The following is a 23,364-nucleotide window of genomic DNA, read 5'->3' as shown; positions in this document are numbered from 1 at the left end:
GTTGTAAAGGCACCTCCCAGAATAAAACCAGTCATACATTAAAAAATTGGACACGTTCCGAGTCAGGTTGGATAGAGCTTCGAGGAACTTGATCTAGTGGAAAGTGTCTGTGCCCATGGCAGGAGGGTTGGAACTAGATGGTCTTTGAAGTAGTTTCCTTCCTTCCTTCCTCCCTCTCAGCAAAATCATCCACTCACATACAAAGTGTTTCTGAAGTAACCTTCTTGCAGCTTAAACCTATCACCATACAGAATGATTAGAAAGTCTGGACGAGGAATTTAGACACACTGAAAAAAGCAAACATCACCAGGTACTTTCTAATATTACCTTAAACACATATAAGCTTAACAAGTTTTCTGTACAGCCAGCTAGAGGATGGCAGCATTCAACCCATTGTTCACTTGTTCCTTGCTAGAAAGCGATCGTGTAGGTGAGCTGCCTCTCGCTCAGTAACTGATCACATTAGTATCTAAGGAAAGGTTATTTCAGACAGTTTCCTGATTGAAACCTGCAATGACAGCAAACTGCAGTAAGCAAGGTCGTGTCATTGTTTTTTATGAAACAAAAGTATGTGAGTTTTCTTACTGTCTCTTGGAACAGGTCTTAGTTTTCTATTTCAAAATTAAATACAACTCTGATGTTTGGGTTTTCCTACAGACTGTACAACCTAGAGGCAGAGGACCTGTACCTATATTCTCAATCAGGAAAGTTGTCTTAGCTTTTAAATTACTTCAGTGGTATGTGACATCCAGATGTATTTCCTGGAATGACATTACCAAGCCACAAGCAGAAACATAACCAAGAATATTCCTTTTACATGTCTAAACAAGCTTTGTGTTCAGAGTTTCTTCCAACCATCTTCCTCCCCAGCCTAATCCTGAAGCTTCCAGAAAAGTTTGTCTATCTGCCCTGGTTGCCAGGTTTTAAAGCGAACTCGTTTGGTTGTGATCTCACTCAGTGCATTCCCTGACTCCTTTCCCAGAGGAGCCCTCCATATACTGCTCCAGCTCCATGCTCAATCCCAGCAGGCAGGGTATTACACAATGGAAAAAGACAACAGTTTACAGTGGCTTGCTCCCTGAAATATAGAATATAAAATAGATTGTATTGACACATAATTTGCTTAATCACAGGCAATGAGCTGGTTTTCTGCATCCAGGGGGCACACTCTCAGATCTTGAAAGAAATATCTTTGTATGGCTACATTAAACCTTTTATTCAAGGGCTAAAACATTAAAGTTTCTCAACTTGTTGCAGGTTTGGAAAAGCAGTAGGGGAATATAATGACCTTGCTGCTGCAAACTGATCTCAAATGCCAGTTTTCCTGTTTGGGTTTGGAAAACTATGTAGAAGGAAAAAAATCACATAACTTAGAGAGACTATATTGGAAATTTGTATCAGCGAAGCACAATTTTATCTTCTAAGATGAAAACCCTCAAACAAATGTCAGCACATAATGATTCCTAGGAAATTTTTCTAACACAAGCAACAATAACTGTAGAGAAGGCAACCAGACACCAGAAGGCCATTCATAGGTAAGCATAGAATCTTCGTCTTATCAGCTTGTATAGTGAGAAAGCACAGACATACTTCTTGGCGCACAAAATTCTAAAAGAAATACACTCCCACAGTAAATCTATGTGTAACCCTTGGTCTCAGGCTATAATAGCATACATAACAATTAGACAATTGCAGAGTAGAAATGGTTGGTACACCCCTTCTGCCTGCAGCCCCTAGCCCTGTGTGTATCCCACGATCATCACCTATCCTAGCCATAACTATATAGGTCCAGGAGAAGAGGTAAAGCGTCTGTTTTTAACAAGATGGAAGGACATAAAAGGGGTGTGTGTGTATACATATGTATAAATGTATACACACACACACATATACATAAGGTTGTACAACTGCATTTAGAATAGCACAAGAGACAAAAAACCCAAACTGAAACCTGAGGGAGCATTTGAAAAACTGGCTACCCTGCCTTGAATCCCCTCTGGGATGCTAAACAACCAAGGAAGTGAGGACAGTACCATCAGCAGCAATGAGCGAACACTGCACCACTGGGAGACGACAGCCGTACCATACAGACACAGACAGCGTTTTCCCCCCGAGAAAACACCTACAAGGCAGTACTAAACCAGGGAAAGGCTGGCATAAAACCTCACACACTTATCACACGTGAGAAGTGGTGGATGAACTACCATTGCTACAGGAGAAAGGAAAACACAGTATTGCATCACAATCAAGCCTTTGCTCCGCCTGAGCGAGGCATCTGCCGAGGAGTAATTTTTGGCTTATTTTTAATACAATGCCCACACACGATGCCCACAGGCCGAAGATGCCGGCAGCAGGCGGCTGCAGCCAAGGCCGGCAGTGCAGGTCACAGGCGAAGGGCCGGGCAGGAGGAGCAGCCACCGGCACCCCCTGGGCCTCGCCTCATGAGTCGCTCCTGAAGAAGGCCCGCGAAGGCCCGCAGCCCGCACAGCGGGGCGGGCACAGCGCCGCGTTCCGCAGGAGGCGAGGCGGCGGAGCCGCGCCCCGGGGCGGGTCTATGGCCGCCGCCGCGCTCCGCCCCGGGGTGGTGGCCGCAGGGCCGGCGGAGCCGCGGCGGCCGGAGGTAAGAGCGACCGGCCCCGGGGAGCGGGGCGCTGCCGGCGGAGGGCGCTGCGGGCCGGGGTGGGGCGAGGCGGGCCGTGCCGGGCCGTGAGTTCTCGCTCCGCCAGCGAAAGTTGCCGCGGCGGCTGGGGCGGCTCCCGGCGGCTCCGCTGGGTCTGCCCAGAGCCCGCGGGCCTGCCGGGACGGGGCCGTCAGCGCTCCCTCTGCTCCGGCCCCGGGGCGGCGGCGGGCTGGGCCCCGGCAGCCCGGCCCGTGAGGAGGGCCAGGCGGGCCCGGGGGTTGCCCGGGCCGGGTCCGCACCTGCCCGGGGCTCGCAGCCGGGGTGGGGGAACGGGGTCGCGGCTCCCGCTGAAGCCTCCGAGGGCTGGGCCTTGCCCGCCGGGCTGTCCTCGGCCGGCTCTGCCCGCGGCGCTGCCGGAGCTCGGGGACCGCGGCCTTCAGTGGCTCCTTCATTTGTTTTATCCTCACCTCAGACAGCGTGGGGCACAGCGGTGCTGGGAGTGTTCCCTTTTAAACGCTCTTTTATTGTAATGTTCGTGAGAGCAGCCCCATTTCTGATCATCACTCCTTTTCAGTTACTTTTGTATAGAGCAGGCTGATAATCTCATTTGTTAAAAATCAGTTTAAAGCTCTTCTTTAAACTTCTGCAAGTGACTTTCTGGTAAGTGCTTGCCGTAGAATCGCTCGGGTTGGAAAAGCCCTGTGAGATCCCCGAGTCTAACTAGTAACATTTACTGTGATTACCGCTAAACGATGTCTCCAAGCACCATATCCACAAACCACTTGAAGACTTACAGGGATGGCGTTTCCAGCCTCTTCCAATTCCTTATCACTATTTCAGTGGAGAAATTTTTCCTCATATCCAATCTAAGCCTCCTCTGATGTAATTTGAGGCCATTTCCTCTCACATTACTTGAGAGAGGTGGCCGACCCCCACCTGGATCCAGCCTCCTTTTAGGAGATTGTAGAGAGCCATAAGGTCCCTCTGAGCCTCTTTTTCTCCAGGCTAAACAACCCCAGCTTTTTTTCCCCTGCATGATAAACTCTGCTGATGTGGATCAATACATACAGTTGCCACACTGCATTAGCCTGTAGTGCTCCTGCATACCCGTCTCTGTAGAATTAAAATATTTCCTCTGGTTCAAGCTTGCCTTCACCTCTGCTGGTGGGACTGCCCAGGGGCTACACTGTCTATGAGAGCAGGGAAACAAAATGTCTGAAAAGTAAAAATAAAATTGCAAAATATGATTTTTTTCCCCCTCTTCAAGATGACCGTCTTTCCTGACTTGGTTGATGGTATGGTCCCTGAAACTGTTGTGATGGCCCAGGCCCTGGCATGAGTGACCAGCTGGGAAACTGGGGATGGTAAGAACTGTTTGAGCTAGCAGTACAGGGAGCAAATGAAGTGAAGGGTGCCTTTGGAACAATTATTCCCACTACTTGCATCTTGCTCATATGGACTGTGTGAGTGTTTCAGGTTGGATATTGCCAGGTTGTTAATTTTTCCCTAAAATTTTTGTTTTAAAGTATGAACTCAGATGACACAATTTAGGGTGTTGTAAGATAAGGACAATTCAGCCTGCAGTTATTGTAGTAAATGCTAGTGCAAGGGCAGATGTGTTCCAGATATTTTTACTATGGCACAATTGCCAAAAGGAAATAATAATTTGATAAAGGGGTTGAACCTCAAATTCCTTGTGATTTGTCAGTTGCAAAGGTTAAAGTTAAGGTAGTGGCTTAGTGATATGTCAGGATTGATTCCAAAAGTCCATGCTGCTGAGCAGCAATCCAGTGGATCAGTAAACAGTACATAATTCTGTGCTTTGTACACAGTTACATAGTGAGAAATAAATTTCTGATGCTTGAAGAGCTCCTGGCTGTGAACACAAGTGGGGAAGAGCAAGGCTAATGGTGTGCACTAGCAAATCATATAGCTTACTCAGCTCTTTGAAGAGACTTTAGGGCTTTTAGGTGATTTATTGTGGTAGTAGGAAGATGGTTGCAGCTGTGATGCTGTAAAGATATATGTGAAAGAAGATTTGCATGGGCAGGATAATATATCAGTTGGTTTAATACAAGATGTACTTGCAAAACAGAACAAGATATTGTGTACACCAGCTGGTCTGCAAGCCTGACATTCATATATCTACAGGTTGTAACAACAGTGTCCTGGTTGTTTTAATCTGCTGCACCACAAATATTACTGGGGTGGCAGAAGTTTGGCACTAACTTGGTGGAAAGCTTTAGGAAGCTCTTTATCTTGGTGCACAGTGGGCAGAAAGGACTCTAGAGATTGCTCACTGCTTCAGTTTTTTAGAAAGTACTTTGTGTATCTACTTTGCTTAGATGGGACACTGAAGGTGTGTCTGTATACATACGCAGCTATGTGCAGCAATTAATCCTGAGAGATTCAGCCTTGCCTGACAAAGTTACAGTTAATCCTGAGTGCATTTGGCAGCAGTTCCCCAAGAGAAGCGATTCAGTGCTGCAGTCTGTGCTGTAGCTGCTGCTTCCAGAGATTCCTGGTTATTTCATGTTAATTGCACTAGCTTTTTCTCCAGTATGTATGTGGGATTTTTTCTTCGTCATTCTCAATAAAATGTAGTCACCCTCATTTATCAAATAGTTTCTGTGCTTTTCTTCCCTTGTACATTCCCATGTTGAAAGCAAAGAGGCGTTTTTCAAGTAATAATGGTATAGTTTATAACCTATGAAAACCATCTTACAAACTTTTTTCATGTTTCTTCAGCAGAGGCCTCTGTGTGGCCCTCTTGCAGTTGTCTTTGTATATGTATCTTTTTTCTCCATTTGATTTAGTCTGTATTTATGTTAAAATGGTGCCTATAAAATAAAGAAAAATATAGCATATGGACAGCATTAAAATACACTTAGCTTTACTTGTAATTTGGTGCTGACACTTTGTGGAAGAAACTGGCACAGAAGTTCCGAACTTCTGTTTCTTTTTCCTTGAATTTGGGCTAAAAAGTCGTTGATAACCAGTGGAGGCTTCTCTGTAAACTTTTTGGACAATTAAGGATGTGAGGGGCAAAAAAGCCCTGTGTGATTATCCTGTTTATACTAGATGTAGGTATACTGGTATATGGAGTTTCGGTGTCTGAACTTAACTCTTTTAATCAAAACCAGCATTATACTGTTTTGATTTCTTGGAAAGTTTCTCCGGGTAAGTGAAAGGTTGTCAATATTTTCAGTGTAGTTGGCACTGAAACTGGGAGTGATCTCAGGAACTGATGAGACTCTGAAAGATACTTAGTTTCTTATTGTTAAATATAAAGTAGTTGTAGCAGCTGCAAGTGATTCTTGGCTAGAAAATGGTACCTATTCTCTTCTCTGTACCTTTTGTTTAAGTGTAATGAGAGATGAATCCACTGAAGTGTTATCCGTAGTGTTGCATTATGAAAGAAAATGTGCAAACTGTAAGCCTCATTTCAGCAGCCTATTGGTTTGCCTCCATAAGCACTTATTAGGGAGTAATAAGCTGTTTCATTTTTTTCTCCCAGCTGGTAATTTTAAAACTGACCCTGAAATATCCCTCTGTGTTGGAAATAATACTTCCTAATACTTATTTTTTTCAGTATAGGTTGACCTCGATGCAGCTTGCTTGAGTGTTTTGTTTTCATGTGCTCAGTCTGGGCATTTGAAGCTGATGAAGTGCACCACATATCAACAGAATCCATCAATTTTTAAGCAGGCAAACAAGCATTGGATCCAAAAGATGTTGCTCTAAGAGTGAGCGAACTCTAGTTTTTGCAGATGCAGCTGCATGTCTCCTGCAACTAGGAATGCTATGTTGAACATGCTGAACTTTGAGTCCCCGGAAAAGCCTACCAGCAACACGCTTGGTCAAAGGTGTGATGTGAGATTGTGAGCCCCTGATGTCACAGCAGGAGGAGAGGTTTGGGAGAGAGGAGTTTGAGCTCAATTGACAACCCAGTATGATCTTCAAAAATTCTGGTGTGTCAGGGTAGAGAGAGGCATTCTCGTGAGTGTAGTGGTATTTTGGTAGTCACTTGGGGTCTCTCATTTGCTCAGCGGGTTGTCTGTGTTTGTATAAGTACACAGCAAACTGGGCTGCTAAGTCTGGTTCTGCTTCTTCTGTGACAGGTGGCTTTTGACACAACCAGATTTTTTAGTGATGGAGCCATAAGACAGAGAAGCTTGGAGAGACTAAAGCTGCAAGAACAGGAGCAAATTCAAAAAAGGGAGAAGAAAAGAGAGAGGTTTGAAAGGTGAGGGTATATTGAGAGAATGTCCCATTTTATTGAAATTTGCTACACTTCCTCATACCAAGTCAAATACAGGAAGAGTGACTGTGTAAAAATCCTGGCTTTGAGGAAACAGAAGTTGGAGAAATTGGAACAGTACTCTGCAGTTGTTAATTTATATATTAGAAAGAAAACCATAATGATAATTCTGCATGTAAGGCATCAGATGCAGGGGTCTGGATTATGAAAAAGGTTGGACTGGAGATATGCCAAGGTCCATTTCAGATTGGATTATTCTATGATTCTGCAGCCTACAGTGAAATCAGAGAGCTGTTACTCTCAAACTGTTCTGAGGATTGATTCCTTAAGGTTTTGCACGTGGGCTTTTTGTATTGCTTTATGCTGCAACATCTTTAATCAGTGTCCTTATGCCCTGAAATAAAAGTAATGTGATGTACATTTCTCAGTGCCTCCCCATTGACTGGAAAGTCCAAAGCTATGAAATGAATACTTTTTTGTCTTTACCCATATTTGCATGTTATTTTTTATTGTTGATATCTTTAGTGCAGTGTTCTTAAATTTGAACATAAGTAATAGTAGTATATTGAAGTTTTATTTCTTAAGATAATGTGTTTGGATGGCATCCTAAACTGTCACTAGTAATCAATCATGTTATGCACTTTCTTGAAAAAAATGGATACTCAGAATGCAGATCACAGTCAATCTAGTGCTAGGTCTCTAAAAGCATTGCTATGCTTCTGTTGCTAATTCTTCCTCATTCAGATACTTCTTAAAACACTAATTTGTGTGAACACTGTTCCTTGAATTTTCTGGAGGTTTTTGTGATATATCACGTTGATTATTTGGTAGAGCTACTTCCTACAGGGCAAAGTTTCCAAAAAGTGGTGATAGCCTGCTGTGGTTTTAGCCCAGCTGATAATTAAATCCTACAACAGCTGCTCACTCCCTCCGCTCTCCCCAGTGGGAGAATAGGAGAAGAATCACAAAGGCAAAAGTGAGAAAAACACCAGGGTTGAGATCAAGACAGTTTCATAGGTAAAGCAAAGGCCAAATGCACAAGGAAAGCAGAACAAGGAATTCGTTCCCCACATCCCCACTAGAGCAAGGCTCCACCCCACATAGAAGTGGTTTGGGGAGACAAACACCATCACTCCCAAGTGCTGCTCCCCTTCCTCCTTCTGCTCTTGCTTTATTGCTGAGCATGAGGCCATATGGTCTGGGATATTCTTTGGGTCAGTTGGGATTAGCTGTCCTGACTGTGTCTCCTCCCATTTCCTTGTTCATCCCCAGCCACCTCACTGGTGGGGTGTGTGAGGAGCAGAAAAGGCCTTGGCTCTGGGTAAGCCTTGCTCAGTGATAACCCCTGAATTTCTCTTGTAATACTTCTTAAATGGGACCCTCATGCTAATCTGTAGAAGAGATTTGTTAATTTAAGAATTAGATCCAAATTATTAGTCTGTAGTTGTGTCCTTGGGGACAAACAATCATGTGATGCTGTTATATTGGCAGTGCTTATAAAAACTCCCAAGGATACAAACTGTTTGAGAAGAGAACTTTCTGACTGTGGGGATCAGTTGGGTGTGTGTAATTTACGGTTTTTTCAAAATGTTATTTGAGCAAATGAGATTCCTTGTTAGTCACATGTGATTCTTGACGAGTGTTTGCTTATTATTAGCACTTCAAAAACTTGCATCCAGTTCCCCAGGACTCAAAATGTAAAACGAGTGTCATCTAAATTGTCCCATATTGATAATTACCTAGAAAAAGACGTGGTGATGAAAAGAAGTTCAAGAGAGAAAAAGGAAAGCTAAGCGCAAGAGGAGAGAAGAGAGGCAGATAGATGGAGATGAGGAACATCCCCCAAAGCAGCAGAAGGCACCAGCTGAAGAACAGCAGTGGCCAGAGAATATGCCTGAATGGGAAGAAAGGAAATCCCTGCTAGCTCAGAGAAGAGTGGAGTCTGTCAGACTGCTTACAGTGCTGTTAAATCGTGTGAAAGTAAGACTGCTTTAAAACATATTTTGAATTTTTAAGGATATTTATTAGACCTTGAATAATTCACTAGACATTTGATATCTGGATGCTGTTCAGAGGACTGCTTTGGGGCTGACTTAACACTGAGAAGGCCTGAGGCCCATGTCTTGTGACAATCTGCTCTCAGTCTTGCCCTGAGAGCAAACATAGTGCATTTTCACCCAGAAACTTTGCCTTTGGTACTTGTTCGAGACTTTGTCTTTACTGAGTAAAAAATAGGGCTGGAAAGGCAGTATTAGCTCTTATTAGACTTGATCCAGTGTTGCAAGCAAGGAATTTTAGAGTGGGGATGTAAGTGATGCTCTCTCTGCTTGTTTTCGTCTCAGATCTGTAAGTGACTGACTTAAACTGGCACAGATTATACCAGCTGCATTTCTAATTGCCTCTTCTTTTTCTTGGCCAGCACTCATTACAAGGCTTATTTCAGTTTGACTCTGATAATGTCTTGAGAAAGTCAGCAGAGAAGTGATAAAAATTTGAATGCTTTGCACACAGATTCATGTTTGCAGGTTTAGCCTTGTGCTTTGGGCAAAAAAGGTTTCGAATGAAAACAGGGGTTTTAATTTCTAATATGCCTTTGTCTCCTCTATTTGTAGAGAAAAATTTGCTTGTAGCTTTTAACAAGTGTGTATTTTCCCCCATCCTTAATGTACAAAATTTTTAAAGGACTGTAATTTACTATGAGCTGAAGTTAGAAGTTAGAGGCTACCTTTGCCATTCTGCATGAATTTTAGGGCCCCATTACATCTGACATTTGCCTTCTTAATTGCGAACGTGGTGTGTTAAATAAATTTCTGTTTTCTTGGTTTCACAGTTGGCAAATCAAAAAGTGGATCCTTCACTGGATATAAAGAAGGATGATTCATTTTCTAAAACAGCATTTAAAGACATACAGCAGGAGCTGATTAACTCCCTTTGTCGTACGCACAAAGAGCTGAAATGTAAGGAGTTTAAGTGCCCGTTAACCCAAAAAGGTAGTAGTTTATGTTGTGAGGAAGGAGATGTGAGTAACTTCCAAGCACCTACTTGTCACCTAGTCAGGACAATTTTAAATGATCCCTCTCCAGCCCCGAGCTCTGACGGACTGCCCGGCAGGGATCTGTGCGACTCCGAGGGCTGTGGGCCCCTGCTGATCACGGTTACCCCGGACGGCAGGGTCATCAAACCTCTCCGTGGGAGGCACCGCACACCACTGGATCTAGTTCACATGCAGACAGTGTCTGAGGAAGATGATTGCAAAAAGCAGAAGGTTTATGAGACTGATGAATTCATCCATTATTTACTGAACTACTACCAGACACCACACTATGCACGTGTTTGCTTAGAGCCAAAAACCACTGCAAACAAGTCCCGATGGAAGCGAGTGGTGTCTGATGATGGTAGTGGGTTTGACATCAGCTTGAGTAACAAACGTGGTCAGCACTTCAGAGAAGTGAGTCCTGTACAAAAGCTCCACAAGAGAAATTGTAGTAGTGATAGTAATTTTAGGCTGGTGGTCACTCTCGGGGAACTTGAGTCAACAGAAAAAGTGTTAGAAAGCAAGGTCCATGGGGGCAAGCTTGCAAAAACGCTGCAAGTGCAGAGGAACGACTCACTAACTGTTGATAACTTAGCACATGCTGGACTGAATCATTCTTTGGAGTTCACTACTGTTACTCATAATAAGGAATTCAAAAAAGAAGATGGTAGGCATGAAGGCACTGTACCATATGGGACATGTAGATCTGCTTGCAGATTAAAGGATTTATTGGAAGAGCTCAGTGATTCTGAGTACTTTAGAGAGGCATGTGGCGGCTCAGTGAAGAGAGCAGAAAGAAGGTATGAAGAAATTTACAGCAGTTGCAATAAAGGGTGCTTGTCTGCAAGAGCTGGGGAAAGAAAATTACTAGTTTATCCTAAAAATGTAGCTCTGAAAGGTCAAGAGAAGGAAATCAGCCAATGCAACTCCTGTTCTAATTCTGCCTGTGAGGGTTTGGCAAGGCAATGTGAACCTAAACTTAAAAAGTCATACAAGAGGTCTAGTAGTAAATTAAGATATGAAGGAAAGAAAAGTGAGATACAATCCAGGGAAAAGGAGAAAAATGCTCATAAAATGAAGAAAAAGCAAAAAAAGCATTCTTCTAATCTTTTATCTGATGAATGTGGCTTTTCAGAGATGGACAGTTGCATGCAGCTGGAATCACTCAGAAAGATACAGAGAAAATGTAAGAAAATGTTGCACAAAAAAGTGAAATTCAAGACACATCACACCTCTATGGCAGGACCAGATGTTTCCCCTCATGATGGCTCACCCCTTCAGGAGACTCTTCAGAGGAGAGGTGAGAGAGTGGGACCCCACAACTAAGGGGACTGAATTTGAGATGTCTGTAGCAGATTAGGTTGCTACAGTTCTTATATTGATGAATGGTTTTAAAACGTATAAGCATGGCATTAAAAAAACCCAGTGCAACTTCTCTGCAGTTAAGGGTTTGATCAGTTTAGCTCTGAAACAGAGCTACAGCTGCTGCTCAGGAGTAATATTTGTCTACTTAATTGAGTAGCACAGTATCTTCCCTGGCTGTTAGCAGATGGGTGGTTATTCTGTTAACAACATGCTTTAGACAACTAAAATATTAATAGACAATTCAATGTGTGGCACAGGCATGTGGGATGTACTGTCTCAGGTGAGTAAATTTTTTACATAGCTACAATACATCTGATGTTCATACAGGATTGCTACTGGCTGTTCTTACAGCATTTTTTACAATTTACTGTGCTTCCAGTTGGTTGGTGGATACCCTTACAGCCACCTCCCTTTTGCTCCCTGTCCACCTGACAAAATCATTTCAAGAAACGTTTTTCTTACCTACAGGAGATGAGAGGAAATTAATGTTGAGAAGAGAGATGGATGCAGATGTCAGAGGATGCCCTCTATTTCCTCTTGAGATAATTCAGACAAACCCCTTCTCAGATACTTTTTGTGGAGGAGAGCCCAGAAGAGGATGCTGAACAGCTTCTGTATTATAGCTCTGAAGTTTTTATAAAGAAGTGGGAGAAGAAAGCCCTTTGATTATTAAAAGGTATATGAACTACCTTGTTGTTGGGTGTTTGTTTTTTTTTTTCTCTTTTTTTTTTTTTCCCTTAGGTAATTCCTTTGGTTAGAATACCTAAACTTGTGTAGTGAGTCACAAAAGCAGAATCTGTATTTGCCTTTTGGATAACAGGACCAAAACTTTGCAACTTTCCCCAGAGCTAGAACAAACTTTCATGGAATAGTGGTTAAAGAACTTGAAAGGACACAGACATCTTGGAGCATTACACTTTGATTGAATGCAGAGAATCATGTAAATTACAGTATTTACTAATAATGAGTCATTGTGAAAAAACATAATTGTTAATCCTAAAGCAAGCATATGAAGTGCCTCCTCTATCAGAGTGTTACAAGGACGGACCTGGAAGGTGAGGTGAATTTATACTCAATTTTGAGAAATAATAGATTTTCAAATGTGAAAAAAGTGCCATCTTCTGTAAAATCCACACTAAAAGAATCCTTATTTTCTATTCATAATGCTAGAAGTGTTTCTGAAACTTGCTAGCCTATGGGAGGAAGGATTTCACTGAACTGATGCTCAGTGTAGTGCTTCCAGGAATCTGAATGATTGTCTTAAGCAAAGCTCTGCGTGTTAGATAATGAAAGAGCAGCGCATGCCAGCCTGCTGACAGTCCCCATGTAAATGCAGGTTGACAATTCACAAGATTTTGAAGGCACATACAGTGAGGTAGCTGTTTAGTATGAGTTTCTTACAAATGCTTTCCAGAGGAATTGCGAAATGTTGCTAGAGTTGTGCTGCATGTAGATAAAAATGTGAAATGCAGTCTAGGAGCTTGAGTTACATCCGTATTTATTCATCTGGCTGTATCTAAAAGACAGCCACAATTGCTTTTGGACAAAGTCCCTCAGCAAGAGGGAAGTTCAGAGTTGGAAGTTCAACGCACTGATTATTGCAGCTTTCATTTTATGCTTTATTTATTACATGTTAGTAGATGAAGTTAATGTAAAAATGTTGCCTTCATTGCATAAGATCTTACCCATGTTTGTAACTTCTGCTCTAATAAATAGTAATAAAAAAGAATAATTGTAATTGTTCGTGGTAGATAGGTTTTCCCCATTTTTCAATACTGGTGATTTCCTACAGGCTTCAAAGCCAGGTTTTATCAGTCTTTCTGTTCATATGTTCCGATGTTGAGTGCCTTTTTAGGATCATGAATGACAAATGGTTGCTACTCAAAGTACTGTTAATCTATTACTTTTATCTGAAAAGATGTTATTTTCTTGACAGAAACTGACTATTTTGGAGAACATTTAGGCCCCTCTTAAGCCTCCAATTTAGTATTTTATACAGTTATAATGAAGAGGGACTATTGTATTTGTTGACTGTGTGAAATGTTTTGAGTTGCACTTGTGACAAACCAAGGGTGTTTTTTCTCTATGCAATATTTGCAGATTAAAGTCCTCTCTGTCAATCTATAGACAGTTTTGTATCCATGAGTACCCATTTCCCATGGACAGGCCTTTCGGTGACAGGTGAGGAAGTAATTCTTTTTGTTAATCTGGGGGAGAAGGAACTAAAGATTTCCTTCAGTGTAAATTTCCAGTGTTTTATCAACATGCTGTCACAATAACCAATAACAAATAAATACTCCATTTCTGTAATAGTTCCATGCCTTCACCTGTATTGACTGAAACTGATAGAGGATTTGCTTTATCTCCCAAGTTCTCGTTCCATGTAAAACATTGTTAGTTAATAAAATGTGCACGCACTTTAAAATGTGAGACATTATTGTAATCTTCATACCAAAATAGAACTTCCGTGTTTCCTATTTGACATTATGTAGAACCTGATTTCAAGTGTTTAAATAATGATTTTACTTTTCACAAAATCATAGAATAGTTTGGATTGGGACCTTAAAAACCACCTTGTTCCAACCCCCATGCCAAGGGCATAGGCACCTTCCACCTGCTCCAAGCAGTGTCCAACCTGGGCTTGAATATTTCCTGGGATGTGGCATCCACTTTCTTCTGGTAACCTCTGCCACAGCCTCACTATGCTCACAGGGAAGAATTTCTTTTTCTTGTCAGCACATTTAGTACGAGCCCCACCTTTTCATACACTGGACTGTTTAATATAATTTTATTATCCTGAAGGCTGATCTTTAGATTCATGTAACAGCTTTCTTCAAAACTTAAAATGCATGGCTTTGTAGATTGGATTGTAGTTGTTATAAATGTCACATCCCACATATGAAAATTACAGAATGTTTTGGCAATTAGAACATTTATTAGATTAAAAGATGCATTAAAAGCAGCATTTATATAGTTCCACAGTGGAAATATGGAACATTTCTGACATAATTTCACACCTTTTGTTTTGAACCTGACGTGCTCAGCTGCTGTTTCAAGAGGCTGTGTGCTTTTTATGGAAACAGTTTACTCTGACATGTATGAAGTTGGACCCTGAGACTGCAGATCTTGCTATCAAATCTAATTTTCTGTAGAGAACAAGTGAAAAATGCCTTGTCATAGAGCTGCTGTGAAGAGAAGTTGGCTGAACAATGCTTTGTTGCTGAAAATATGTGACCTGTGGGTTTTACCTTGTGCTTAATACTGAAGTCAAAATCCTACAGGCTGGTTTTAAAACAGAAATACACTAGGCCCATTATTAAATCAGTCCATCTGCTTGAAATACAATACAGCAATTATAATATAAAGCCCTTTTTTCTTAATCCAGGGATTCCAGGCAATGCATAGAAATGCCTCACCTTTCATAAAACCCCTTACATAACTTTCAACAGAAGCATTCAATACTGAACTTTCTCTTGTTTAACTGAAACAGCAGGACATAAGAGCCAATAAAGGTGATTAAGGGCAGGTGATGTCCAGGTTAAAGAATAGCTGAATTTTACAAAGCAGTTAACAGTATGAGTTTTTCCTGGCTGGAAAGAAGATATGACTCAATTGTTTTGATTTATCTTGAAGTAGATCTTTCTGACAGGTCTTGGACATGTCAGATGAGGGAGATTAGTGACATTTTCTGCATTTAATTGGTCATCATGTCCTACCTGATTAAGGAACAGACTCATAAGCTGCCTGATATGGTTCTTTTTGCAGTCATTGCAAAAAGACTGCAAAAAGAACATTGCACTGTTGAAGCAAGGGTTCAAGTTGTAATGAAAAGTCTAGAAAGGAAGCTAAAAATACATCCATTTTCTTCAGCACTTTGGAAGAAAGTAAAACTCATGCCTGGTGCTTTATGAGCAGCTTTTGTGACATGCTTCTCCTCCTTCTACAAAAAATTCTCTGTTTTCCCTGAAAAAGTAACAGTCTTACTGAAGTGTCATACCTCCTCCCCAAGAAGTATTAACAATGAGCTTTGTCTTCTGTTACTGCCTGTTTTCTCCATCATTTTTGTTACTATTTTTCTTTATGATGCATAACGTTCTGATGAACAGCTTAATACTTAAAATAGTGTTAGTTCCTCAGGAGACCTTATGGAGTAACTTAAGAGTCAGGGGTTGGGTCCACTGAAGGTTAGGTTACCCAAAGCTCCAGCTTTTGCTCAGTATTAACAATTACTTGGGTTTTTTTTTCTGTCTAACAGTTTTTGCAATAGAGCGTGTTCTCTATTTAATATTCTGTTAAAGTTTTACCAGCAAACTGCATTTACAAGCATTCCATTAGAACATATTTTACTCAATCTATGCATTGGATAATGTGACACATTGGAAAAGGACAATAGAAAACTTGAAACATTAGGGAGTATTAAATATAACATTTGGTTGCAGTAAATAAAAACAAACACCACTGTTATGCAAGAGTATTTTATTTTCTGCCTTAAACAAATAAAAGCACATTTCCAATTTGAGGTAAATCATTAGTAGTAGTTTGCAAGGAGTACAAATGTCTTTAAAAATAAAATAGTGACACAAGGGTCATGACAAGGTCTACACATGTCTCTAGACCTTTGTTAGGTAGTTCATACAGTACCACTTTACACAAGTTCTCTGGCTCTAACAACCTCGATCTTCATCAGAAGTGCAACCAAAGAAAATCCCAGGACAGTGTTGGGACTGAGGGAGAGTCAGTTGTTCTCACCACAGATGGTCTCAGGCACTTTAATATGTTGTGTTAATTTGTTTATGAAAGCTGCTGTTGTGCAACACACTCTACTTCTGAACACTTTTGCCTAATTTACACCTTCCTGCTCAGGACTCAGTTCATCATTTTGGTCATGTTGCCAAATAGAAATAACCAGACAGCTGAGCCAGAGAATTGAAATAGAGGGAACTACACCATACAGGCACCCTGGAGATTCTGTGCTAGCTGAATCACCTGGACAAGTTCACAAGTGATCAGCAAATCATTATTTATCTTTTAATCTATAAGAAAGTTTTAGGGAAGTATTTTGGATGATGAACATCTACATTTTTGCTTGGTCATATCCATTTACCCAGCCATCTCTGGTAGGAGGCAGGTCACTTACGAAAAAGCCTAGTAATTAAGCAGAGATAAGCCAAGAGAGCAAATAAGTAAAAAGCAACTCAAAGGTCAGGTCCATGGGTATAGCATTGCTGGTTATGCAGAGAGAGATTGTGCCAGTTCTTTTAATGGCAACATTCCAAACCTCCAAAGGCCTCAATGCAGAAACAGCTTACACTGTTTTATTTTGTACATAACTTATGTAAGTTACATTGACCAGAAATGTTTTTCCACTAGGTAAAGGTGCATGTACAAGAGCACTTGCTAATCATTCCATGTGGAGTCCCTTGTGCAATTAAAGGAATTTCCAGCTGCCTTGCCCTGGAAAAGCGAAGATTACCCCTCCCAGTTATAACAAAGGCTTTGCCCCCATGGCTCCTTGCAAACATTGTGCAATCTTCTCTTTGGGTTTCACAAGTCCATCACCCCCTCCATGGTATCCCCTTTCCCTTTTTTCCCATAGGCTATGGTCACTTGCCCCCTGCCCTGCCCCATCTACCACCCAGGAATCTAGGACACTGTATAACTGATAGAAACCATATGGTCTCTCTCTTTGTCTCCAGATTTACCTTCAGCACATGGAATAAATGCTTGCTGGAAATTGATCTGGGGCTGGGAGCCTTCTGCCTCTCTGCTGACCTAGCCTGGTAACCTGTGTGGTTGTTGTGAGCTTGAATTGCTGCCTGAATTCTTCTCAAGCAGCTTCTCTACGGAGAGGCTGACTGGGGCATAGAAAGGCCGTAGGTGCACTCCAAAAAACCACACTGTTACAATGCCATACCAGCAACGTCTTGTTTTTTAGACCTAGGAATCAAGAGCAGCTGATCTTCCATGTTTAATATAATTCCATTAACATTCACAGGAGCGCTTTTTACTAACAAGGAAATAGAATGAACAATAGTCAAGTCACACTTGGTGTACCTTTAGGGATGCCTAGTTCCACTCATTATCTAAACTTCTGCAACACTATAAAAGTGCTTTAAAAGTGAACAGAGAATTTTAGTCTAGGCAGAATTATGCATGTTGAATACATCAAGCATTCATTAGTCTTTATTCAATATTTAAAAGTGATTTAACCTCTCAAAAATTCTTAATCTTTTTTAAAAGCAGTTAGTGTTTCATCTGCAAGTCACTAATGTAACACCTTGAAAGCCAAAATATCTTACATGATAATGAATTACAGTGCACAACAAGTGAGTATGATGCTTTGTGGAAAAACAAAATATAGTCCCTTTTCTAAAGGAATTACAGTCCAGGGGGCAGATAACACAAAAGATTTAGTGGTGTTTGTGTTACATACGTGGTTATTCATGTGCTTGTGTCCACAGTGCTAGGTTGGTAATGAAAAACTTGATTTCAACCTATTCTGCACTAAATGGTGATAGCAGAAAAATAGTCCTTTATTGCCAAAATTGCAGTTTACTTTTGCACAGACATTTGTCATGTGTACTTCTTATTTATGTGGGTTTAAAGGAAGACAGATCAAAGACCTTCAGAAGCTTCCCACTGAATTTGAAATCTTTGAAAAGAAACCATCCCCTGTACCTCTGGACCTTTTGTAAGCCTTGCTGCTGCTGCACCTTGTGAAACAGAAGTGGAATGTTACAAATGATCCTTTATGGTTCAAAAACAGATTGTTCTCACTGCAACATCTACTCTTTCTTTGCATCTTTTTCGTCTTCATCAGAGTACACAGTGGGTTCTTCTCCCTCCTTCAGCAGCTTACCAACATGATGATATTTAACTGGGGAAAAAAAAAAAATCCAAGTAATTTTTCTACCCTGAAGAGACACCTTTTAAAACTCCTCCAACTGTTTTCTGAATGAACAGGATAGCTATATTTTAATAAAAAAGCTCTGAGCAACTTCTTCCAAACTCTGGGGGAAAGGAGAAAAGCTAAAATCAACTATTACCCAACTACTATTACTGTTGTTGTAAGAACTATATGAAGTGAATGTAACTCTCATTTCATTGCCTAAACCAAAAGATGAATAAAAACAAACTGATGGACTCACCCAGCCAAAGAAACAAACTCCTAGATTATTTCTCTTGCTAATGCCAAAGCTGATTTTTAACCAAAGGCATTGTTAGACTATTTACATCTATTAAACACGCACATATGTATGTGCACGCATATACACAACTTGGAAAGGGTTTTAGGTTTTATTTTTTGTAGTGTGTATAAAGAATAGGACAGAAGGGAGATTCTTTCTGCCAAAGATAAAGATGGATCTGTTATCCGATTATGTGATTAAGCCTTTGATTTATTTTATAGCTTCTTTTGAGCATGTAAAAATGGCAAGATCATATAGACGTAGGGACTGAGAGCTATACTATGTTGCCTATCTGTCAACCTCAATAAAGCAAAAGAAGCCCCTGATTACAGGTATTTCAGACTAGCAATGTTGTTATAACAATTTAAAGCAACTATTTGCCATATTTAATAGGAACACAGCAATAAAAAGAGTGGACTTCACTGTCAGTCCTGATGCTCAACTCTTGTAAAGGTAGACTTTACCAACAGTTTAAGTCAGATATTTCATAGCATAATTCTGGTTATTGCAACAAGCTTGTTAGCATAATAAAACAGCCATTCAGTGTGGCATGATTAACAGTCTTAATTAAAACAGGAAGAGGGCCAAAATAGTAGGGGCACATCAGGTCAGGACTGAGATTTCTAAGGACATCATGTGGAGAAAACGCCATTGTAGCTGGTTATAGTAAATCTTTCAACACTAGATTTAAAAAGAAAACACATTTTATTTCCACTATACTAGTTATTGGTGTATGCAATTTCCATCATTTATATATATGATGCTTCCAGCTGGTTAAAGCCTTTTAACTATTGCTTCCCCTATTACCAGTTAACTACTTATTTGTAAATAGGTTTAAAATTGCTTACAAGTGAACTGTGACTCCCAGTCCCTCAAGGTCTCTTGCTGTGTAGCGTTGAGATCAGAGAGGTCGTCATACGTATCCCTCAGTGCCTCCTTATCCAGGCAGAAAGTGGCAAGACCTCGGGATGCATCTCTTCCAGCAAAGATCCCATACGGGCCCTCTTTAAAATAAAAACACAGGCAGCATTATTGCAGAGGAAATGGATACTACGTTATCTTTGTAGATCAGAGTCTCCAAACTAAAACAGATGGTGAGTTTCTACCCTGAGCCATGCATCAGGTGCCTCAAGCTTCTGAAATGTTTTAACGTTTTATTCTAATTGGTAGTAAGAGAAAACAGAGGAAGAGGACAAGAAATAAAATCATGGAGAAAGATATTGAGGTTTGCTGAAACATCACGACAACAAACCACACAATGGTGCATGGCACATATAAACAGGGTAAGGATAATCATACAGACTGGGACACACATACTTGGAACAAGAAACAGAGGAAGGATTTCTATGTCTGCGGTGAAATAAATGTTTTCTAACAGATACTCCTGACCTGAGATAAAAGGATGGCTTGACAGAAAATATAGTGGAGGCACTAGAAATTATCAAGTTGGAGGAAACATCTATTAAAACAAAATGCAAGATGAACTCAAATGATCAAAACATGCAGCTCACAGCAAATCAGAGACATCAAGATAAACTCTTGCTAAACTTCATTAATGATTAACTTGCTTGCATGACAAGCCAAAAATTGAGATGCAGCATATTCAACTAGACATTCAAAGTTCTTTTAAAAGGAGCTTAAGGAAGTTAGATGTGAACTCTGCTTTTTGTAGAGCATGTGCCCAACTCCCAGAGTGTGCTTTTTCCTGGATTAATCAAAAGAATCTTACTTTTCCATTAAAATGAAAAACTAAACTAGCCAAGCATTGTGGTGAACCATTCAGCAATTACCAAGTCAGGTGCAACAGGCAGCTTTTACTGTCATCAAGGAAGGCAGCATCTAAAGCTTGGACCTTATGTTAAGTGGGTTTTAGTTTTCACAAATACAATGCCGCACATCTAACTCGCAGTACCTATCATCCTGACTGCTGCAGAATGCAAAGTTATAGCCTGGCATCATTCAGTGACAGTCCTGTCTATGTTTGGCCCATAAGTAGTAACATAATGCTTTCAAAAACATGGTGTCTCCTGCATTTTCCTCCTTGTCTGCAAGTAGCACTGGCAGCTCACTACTGCAGCTACCAGGCTGCCTGGAGAGCTCAGGAATGGTTATGCCAGGCAGATCCTGGTACAAATCAGCAAGCCTCAGTGAGCCGTTTTAACAGGCAGCCTCTGATAAAATCCTCTGCCCTCATGGAGGTGATAAAACTCTTTCACCTGGGTTCACATATTCCCATCCACATCATCACTGCCTGCTCTACGAGTATAGGCTGTTCCATTTTTGCATATTTGAACTATGCTCCTGGTAGAAAGCCGGTTAAATCTAAACTGCCAAGTATTTGGTATAAATATTATGCAATAGAGTGATACCCACTGAAAGCTGGGAATGCTATGTCAACACTTGGCTTCTGCAGCCTGCCATCAGGCAAAGGCAACCCAGGCCGACAAAGCCGCCCAACCCCTTATGGTTCCTGCAGCCTGCCACGGGAAAAATACCGAGAATAATAAGGTAAAGTGGCGAAGCTGGAGTTCCTACAACACCGGGGCCCTACTCTGGAGCCCGGGCGGCAGCAGCCACCCTTGCCGCCGGCTCTCCCAGCGCTGCAGAGGCGCGCAGCCTTCCTGGCTGCAAGCAAGCCGAGCCCTTTCGAAATCCCCGCATGGGGACCAGGGCCGGGATGGGGTCAGCGCTGATCCCCGCTGAGCGAAGGCGCTGCCGGCCAGCACCGGCCCCGACCCGCCCCGCGCTCCCCCGGGCACAACGCGCCGAGCGGCCGGGCCGGGCCCGTCTCGCAGCCCCCGCCCGCCCTCACCGGGCCCGTAGAACTTCCTGGCGCGGGTCACGTCGAAGACTTTGCCGTTGACGGCCATGAGGATGCGCGGGTCGCTCACGCCGTCGAAGGGCCGCAGCTGCTCCAGAGTGAAGTCGCGGCGCTTCATCTTGGGCAGCGGCGGCGGGTCCGCGTCGCCCGCGGGGGCCGCGGGCCGCTCGCCCCGCAGGATCTGGTAGAGCAGGAAGAGGCAGAGGCCCAGCAGGCTCAGGTTGAGCGGGGAGCCTACGATCTCCAGCAGCAGCCCGCCGCTCTCGCCCGCCGCCCCCTCCTCGCCGGCCACCACCACCTCCTCGCGGGCCATGGCGCTGCACTGCGCGGCGCCTCGGCGGGCTCGGAGCGCGCAGCGGCGGCGCGGAGCGCACCCCGCCCGCTGGGGCGGGCCGAGGGGCGGTGGGAGGGGAGGGGCGGCGGGGCCGAGGCGAGGGCGAGGGCAGGGCTTGCCATGCCGCCGGCGCTAGGTGGTGGTGCGGGCCCGGCCGTGGCGGCGGCTCCCCGGCCGCTCGCTGCCCGGCGAGGCGGCCGCGGGTCGGGTCACGCAGGCCGCTGCGGCGGCTCCGCGGCACACGGTTCCGCAGAAATTCTGGGAAAAATGACCTCGGGCTGGCGTTAGACCCGTGTCAGGGCTGCCGCGATGGGCTGTGCGAACCAGCCGGGCCCCGATGGATGGAGGATGGAGCCACGCTCAGCTCCGTGGTGCCAAACACTGAGACAAGAGGCGACGGGCAGAAATTGATGCCCGGGAAGTTCCACCCGAACGTGAGGAAGATCTTCTTTGCTGTGCAGTGACTACGCAATGGAAAACTGACTGTTCTGAGAGTTCGTGGAGTGTCTCTCGCTGGAGAGATTCAAGAACCATTTGGATGCAGTCCTGGGCCTCTGGGCCGACCCTGCCTGAGCAGGGAGGTTGGAGCAGATGACCCACTGTGGTCCCTTCCAATCCTGCACCCGCTCCAGCTGGGCTAGTGCACATCTTTGTTTTCTTGGCAAGGCAGCAGCTTCTCTGACTACTCTAGAAATGTTGTCAAACTTAACATAGAAGAAAAGGGAAGAAATTACCAAACTTCTGGGGCTTTCTCATTCAGATATTACCTCCAGGCCCCACAAAACTACAGAAGCAGCAACCACGATTTACTAATATAATATGAAAAAGAAAGTTGTCCTGTCACAGAGTCTGTATTCATGTTTTTTCTTAGTGGAGGCTTTGGTAAATTAAAACTCAGGCCAAAGGAAACACTAAGGTGGATGTATCAGCTGGGTATGGTGTTCGTATGGTGGAGCAAATGGAAACCCAAATATAGGTAGAATACGACTGGTGACAGCTGCTCCTTCGTATGAAGTGTGAGAAAGCATAAGTGATGTTTTGGGTCTGAGTAGTTGCTTCTGCAAATTGTGTCCTTTAAAAAGAACACAGACCAGTGCCCTGCCAGAGTATCATCATTCCCTCTACACAAGTCAGTACCTCAGGGTGTAGAGAAGAAATGCAGTCTACCAGCCCTGATCATAAAATCATTAATGTTGGAAGAGACTCCTGGGATCACGAAGTCCAGCTGTTAACCTGATCTCACATTATAGCTTGGCAGATAGTTCTTCAGGGGAAAGAAGGCAGCTTTTACTGAATGTAGCACTGGGACGTGTAGATAGAGAACTGAAAGAAGTGCATTTCATTTACTTTCTAATTCTCAGTGTTAGGAAAATTTTTAACTGTGAGTCACTGGATATGGATGAAGTTTTGCCTTTTGAGATACACCAAGGACTTTGAGAACTAAGATGTTTAGACATATTTGCTCTTGCAAGGGAGGGTGTTTGGTCCCACCTGCTGTCTCCTTTGGGAAGCTCCTTGTTTTATTGATCAGCACTTCAACTTAATTCTCTCCTGTCATGGTATGAACTGACTTTTCTTTTGCTTCCACCTGCTGTGTAACTTGAAAAACTCCTTGTTTCGTTGATTTAGTTACTGAGATCTAGTTACTTGTTAATAAAGTAGCTCTGCATTTTGACCCTATTTTGGATACTAGAGAAATCTCTGAAACTTCAGAATTATTAAAATTGTGAGCTGTATTACCTAGA

At 42.6% G+C, this 23,364-nt stretch overlaps 1 protein-coding gene and 1 long non-coding RNA gene across 2 annotated transcripts; one reads left to right on the top strand and one right to left on the bottom strand.

Annotated features, from left to right (window-relative positions):
- Positions 1 to 3,888: 3,888 nt before the first annotated feature.
- Positions 3,889 to 11,966, top strand: LOC136374118 (uncharacterized). Its single transcript, XR_010745831.1, has 4 exons — positions 3,889 to 3,981; positions 8,622 to 8,858; positions 9,709 to 11,212; positions 11,746 to 11,966. It is a non-coding gene; the product is annotated as an uncharacterized lncRNA (long non-coding RNA).
- Positions 11,967 to 17,188: 5,222 nt separating this feature from the next.
- On the bottom strand, positions 17,189 to 21,634 carry PGRMC1 (progesterone receptor membrane component 1). The gene is made up of 3 exons (XM_066339893.1): positions 21,277 to 21,634; positions 19,313 to 19,468; positions 17,189 to 18,154 (listed from the first exon to the last, which is right to left on the bottom strand). Exons 1-3 carry the CDS (start codon positions 21,596 to 21,598, stop codon positions 18,063 to 18,065), a joined length of 570 nt encoding a protein of 189 aa, XP_066195990.1. The 5' UTR covers positions 21,599 to 21,634; the 3' UTR covers positions 17,189 to 18,062.
- Positions 21,635 to 23,364: the final 1,730 nt, after the last annotated feature.

The sequence above is a fragment of the Sylvia atricapilla genome, chromosome Z, assembly GCF_009819655.1.
Source record: "Sylvia atricapilla isolate bSylAtr1 chromosome Z, bSylAtr1.pri, whole genome shotgun sequence".
NCBI classification, from domain to species: domain Eukaryota; kingdom Metazoa; phylum Chordata; class Aves; order Passeriformes; family Sylviidae; genus Sylvia; species Sylvia atricapilla.
Note: the sequence above shows the minus strand (reverse complement) of the source record. Positions and strands in the feature narration are given on the sequence as shown.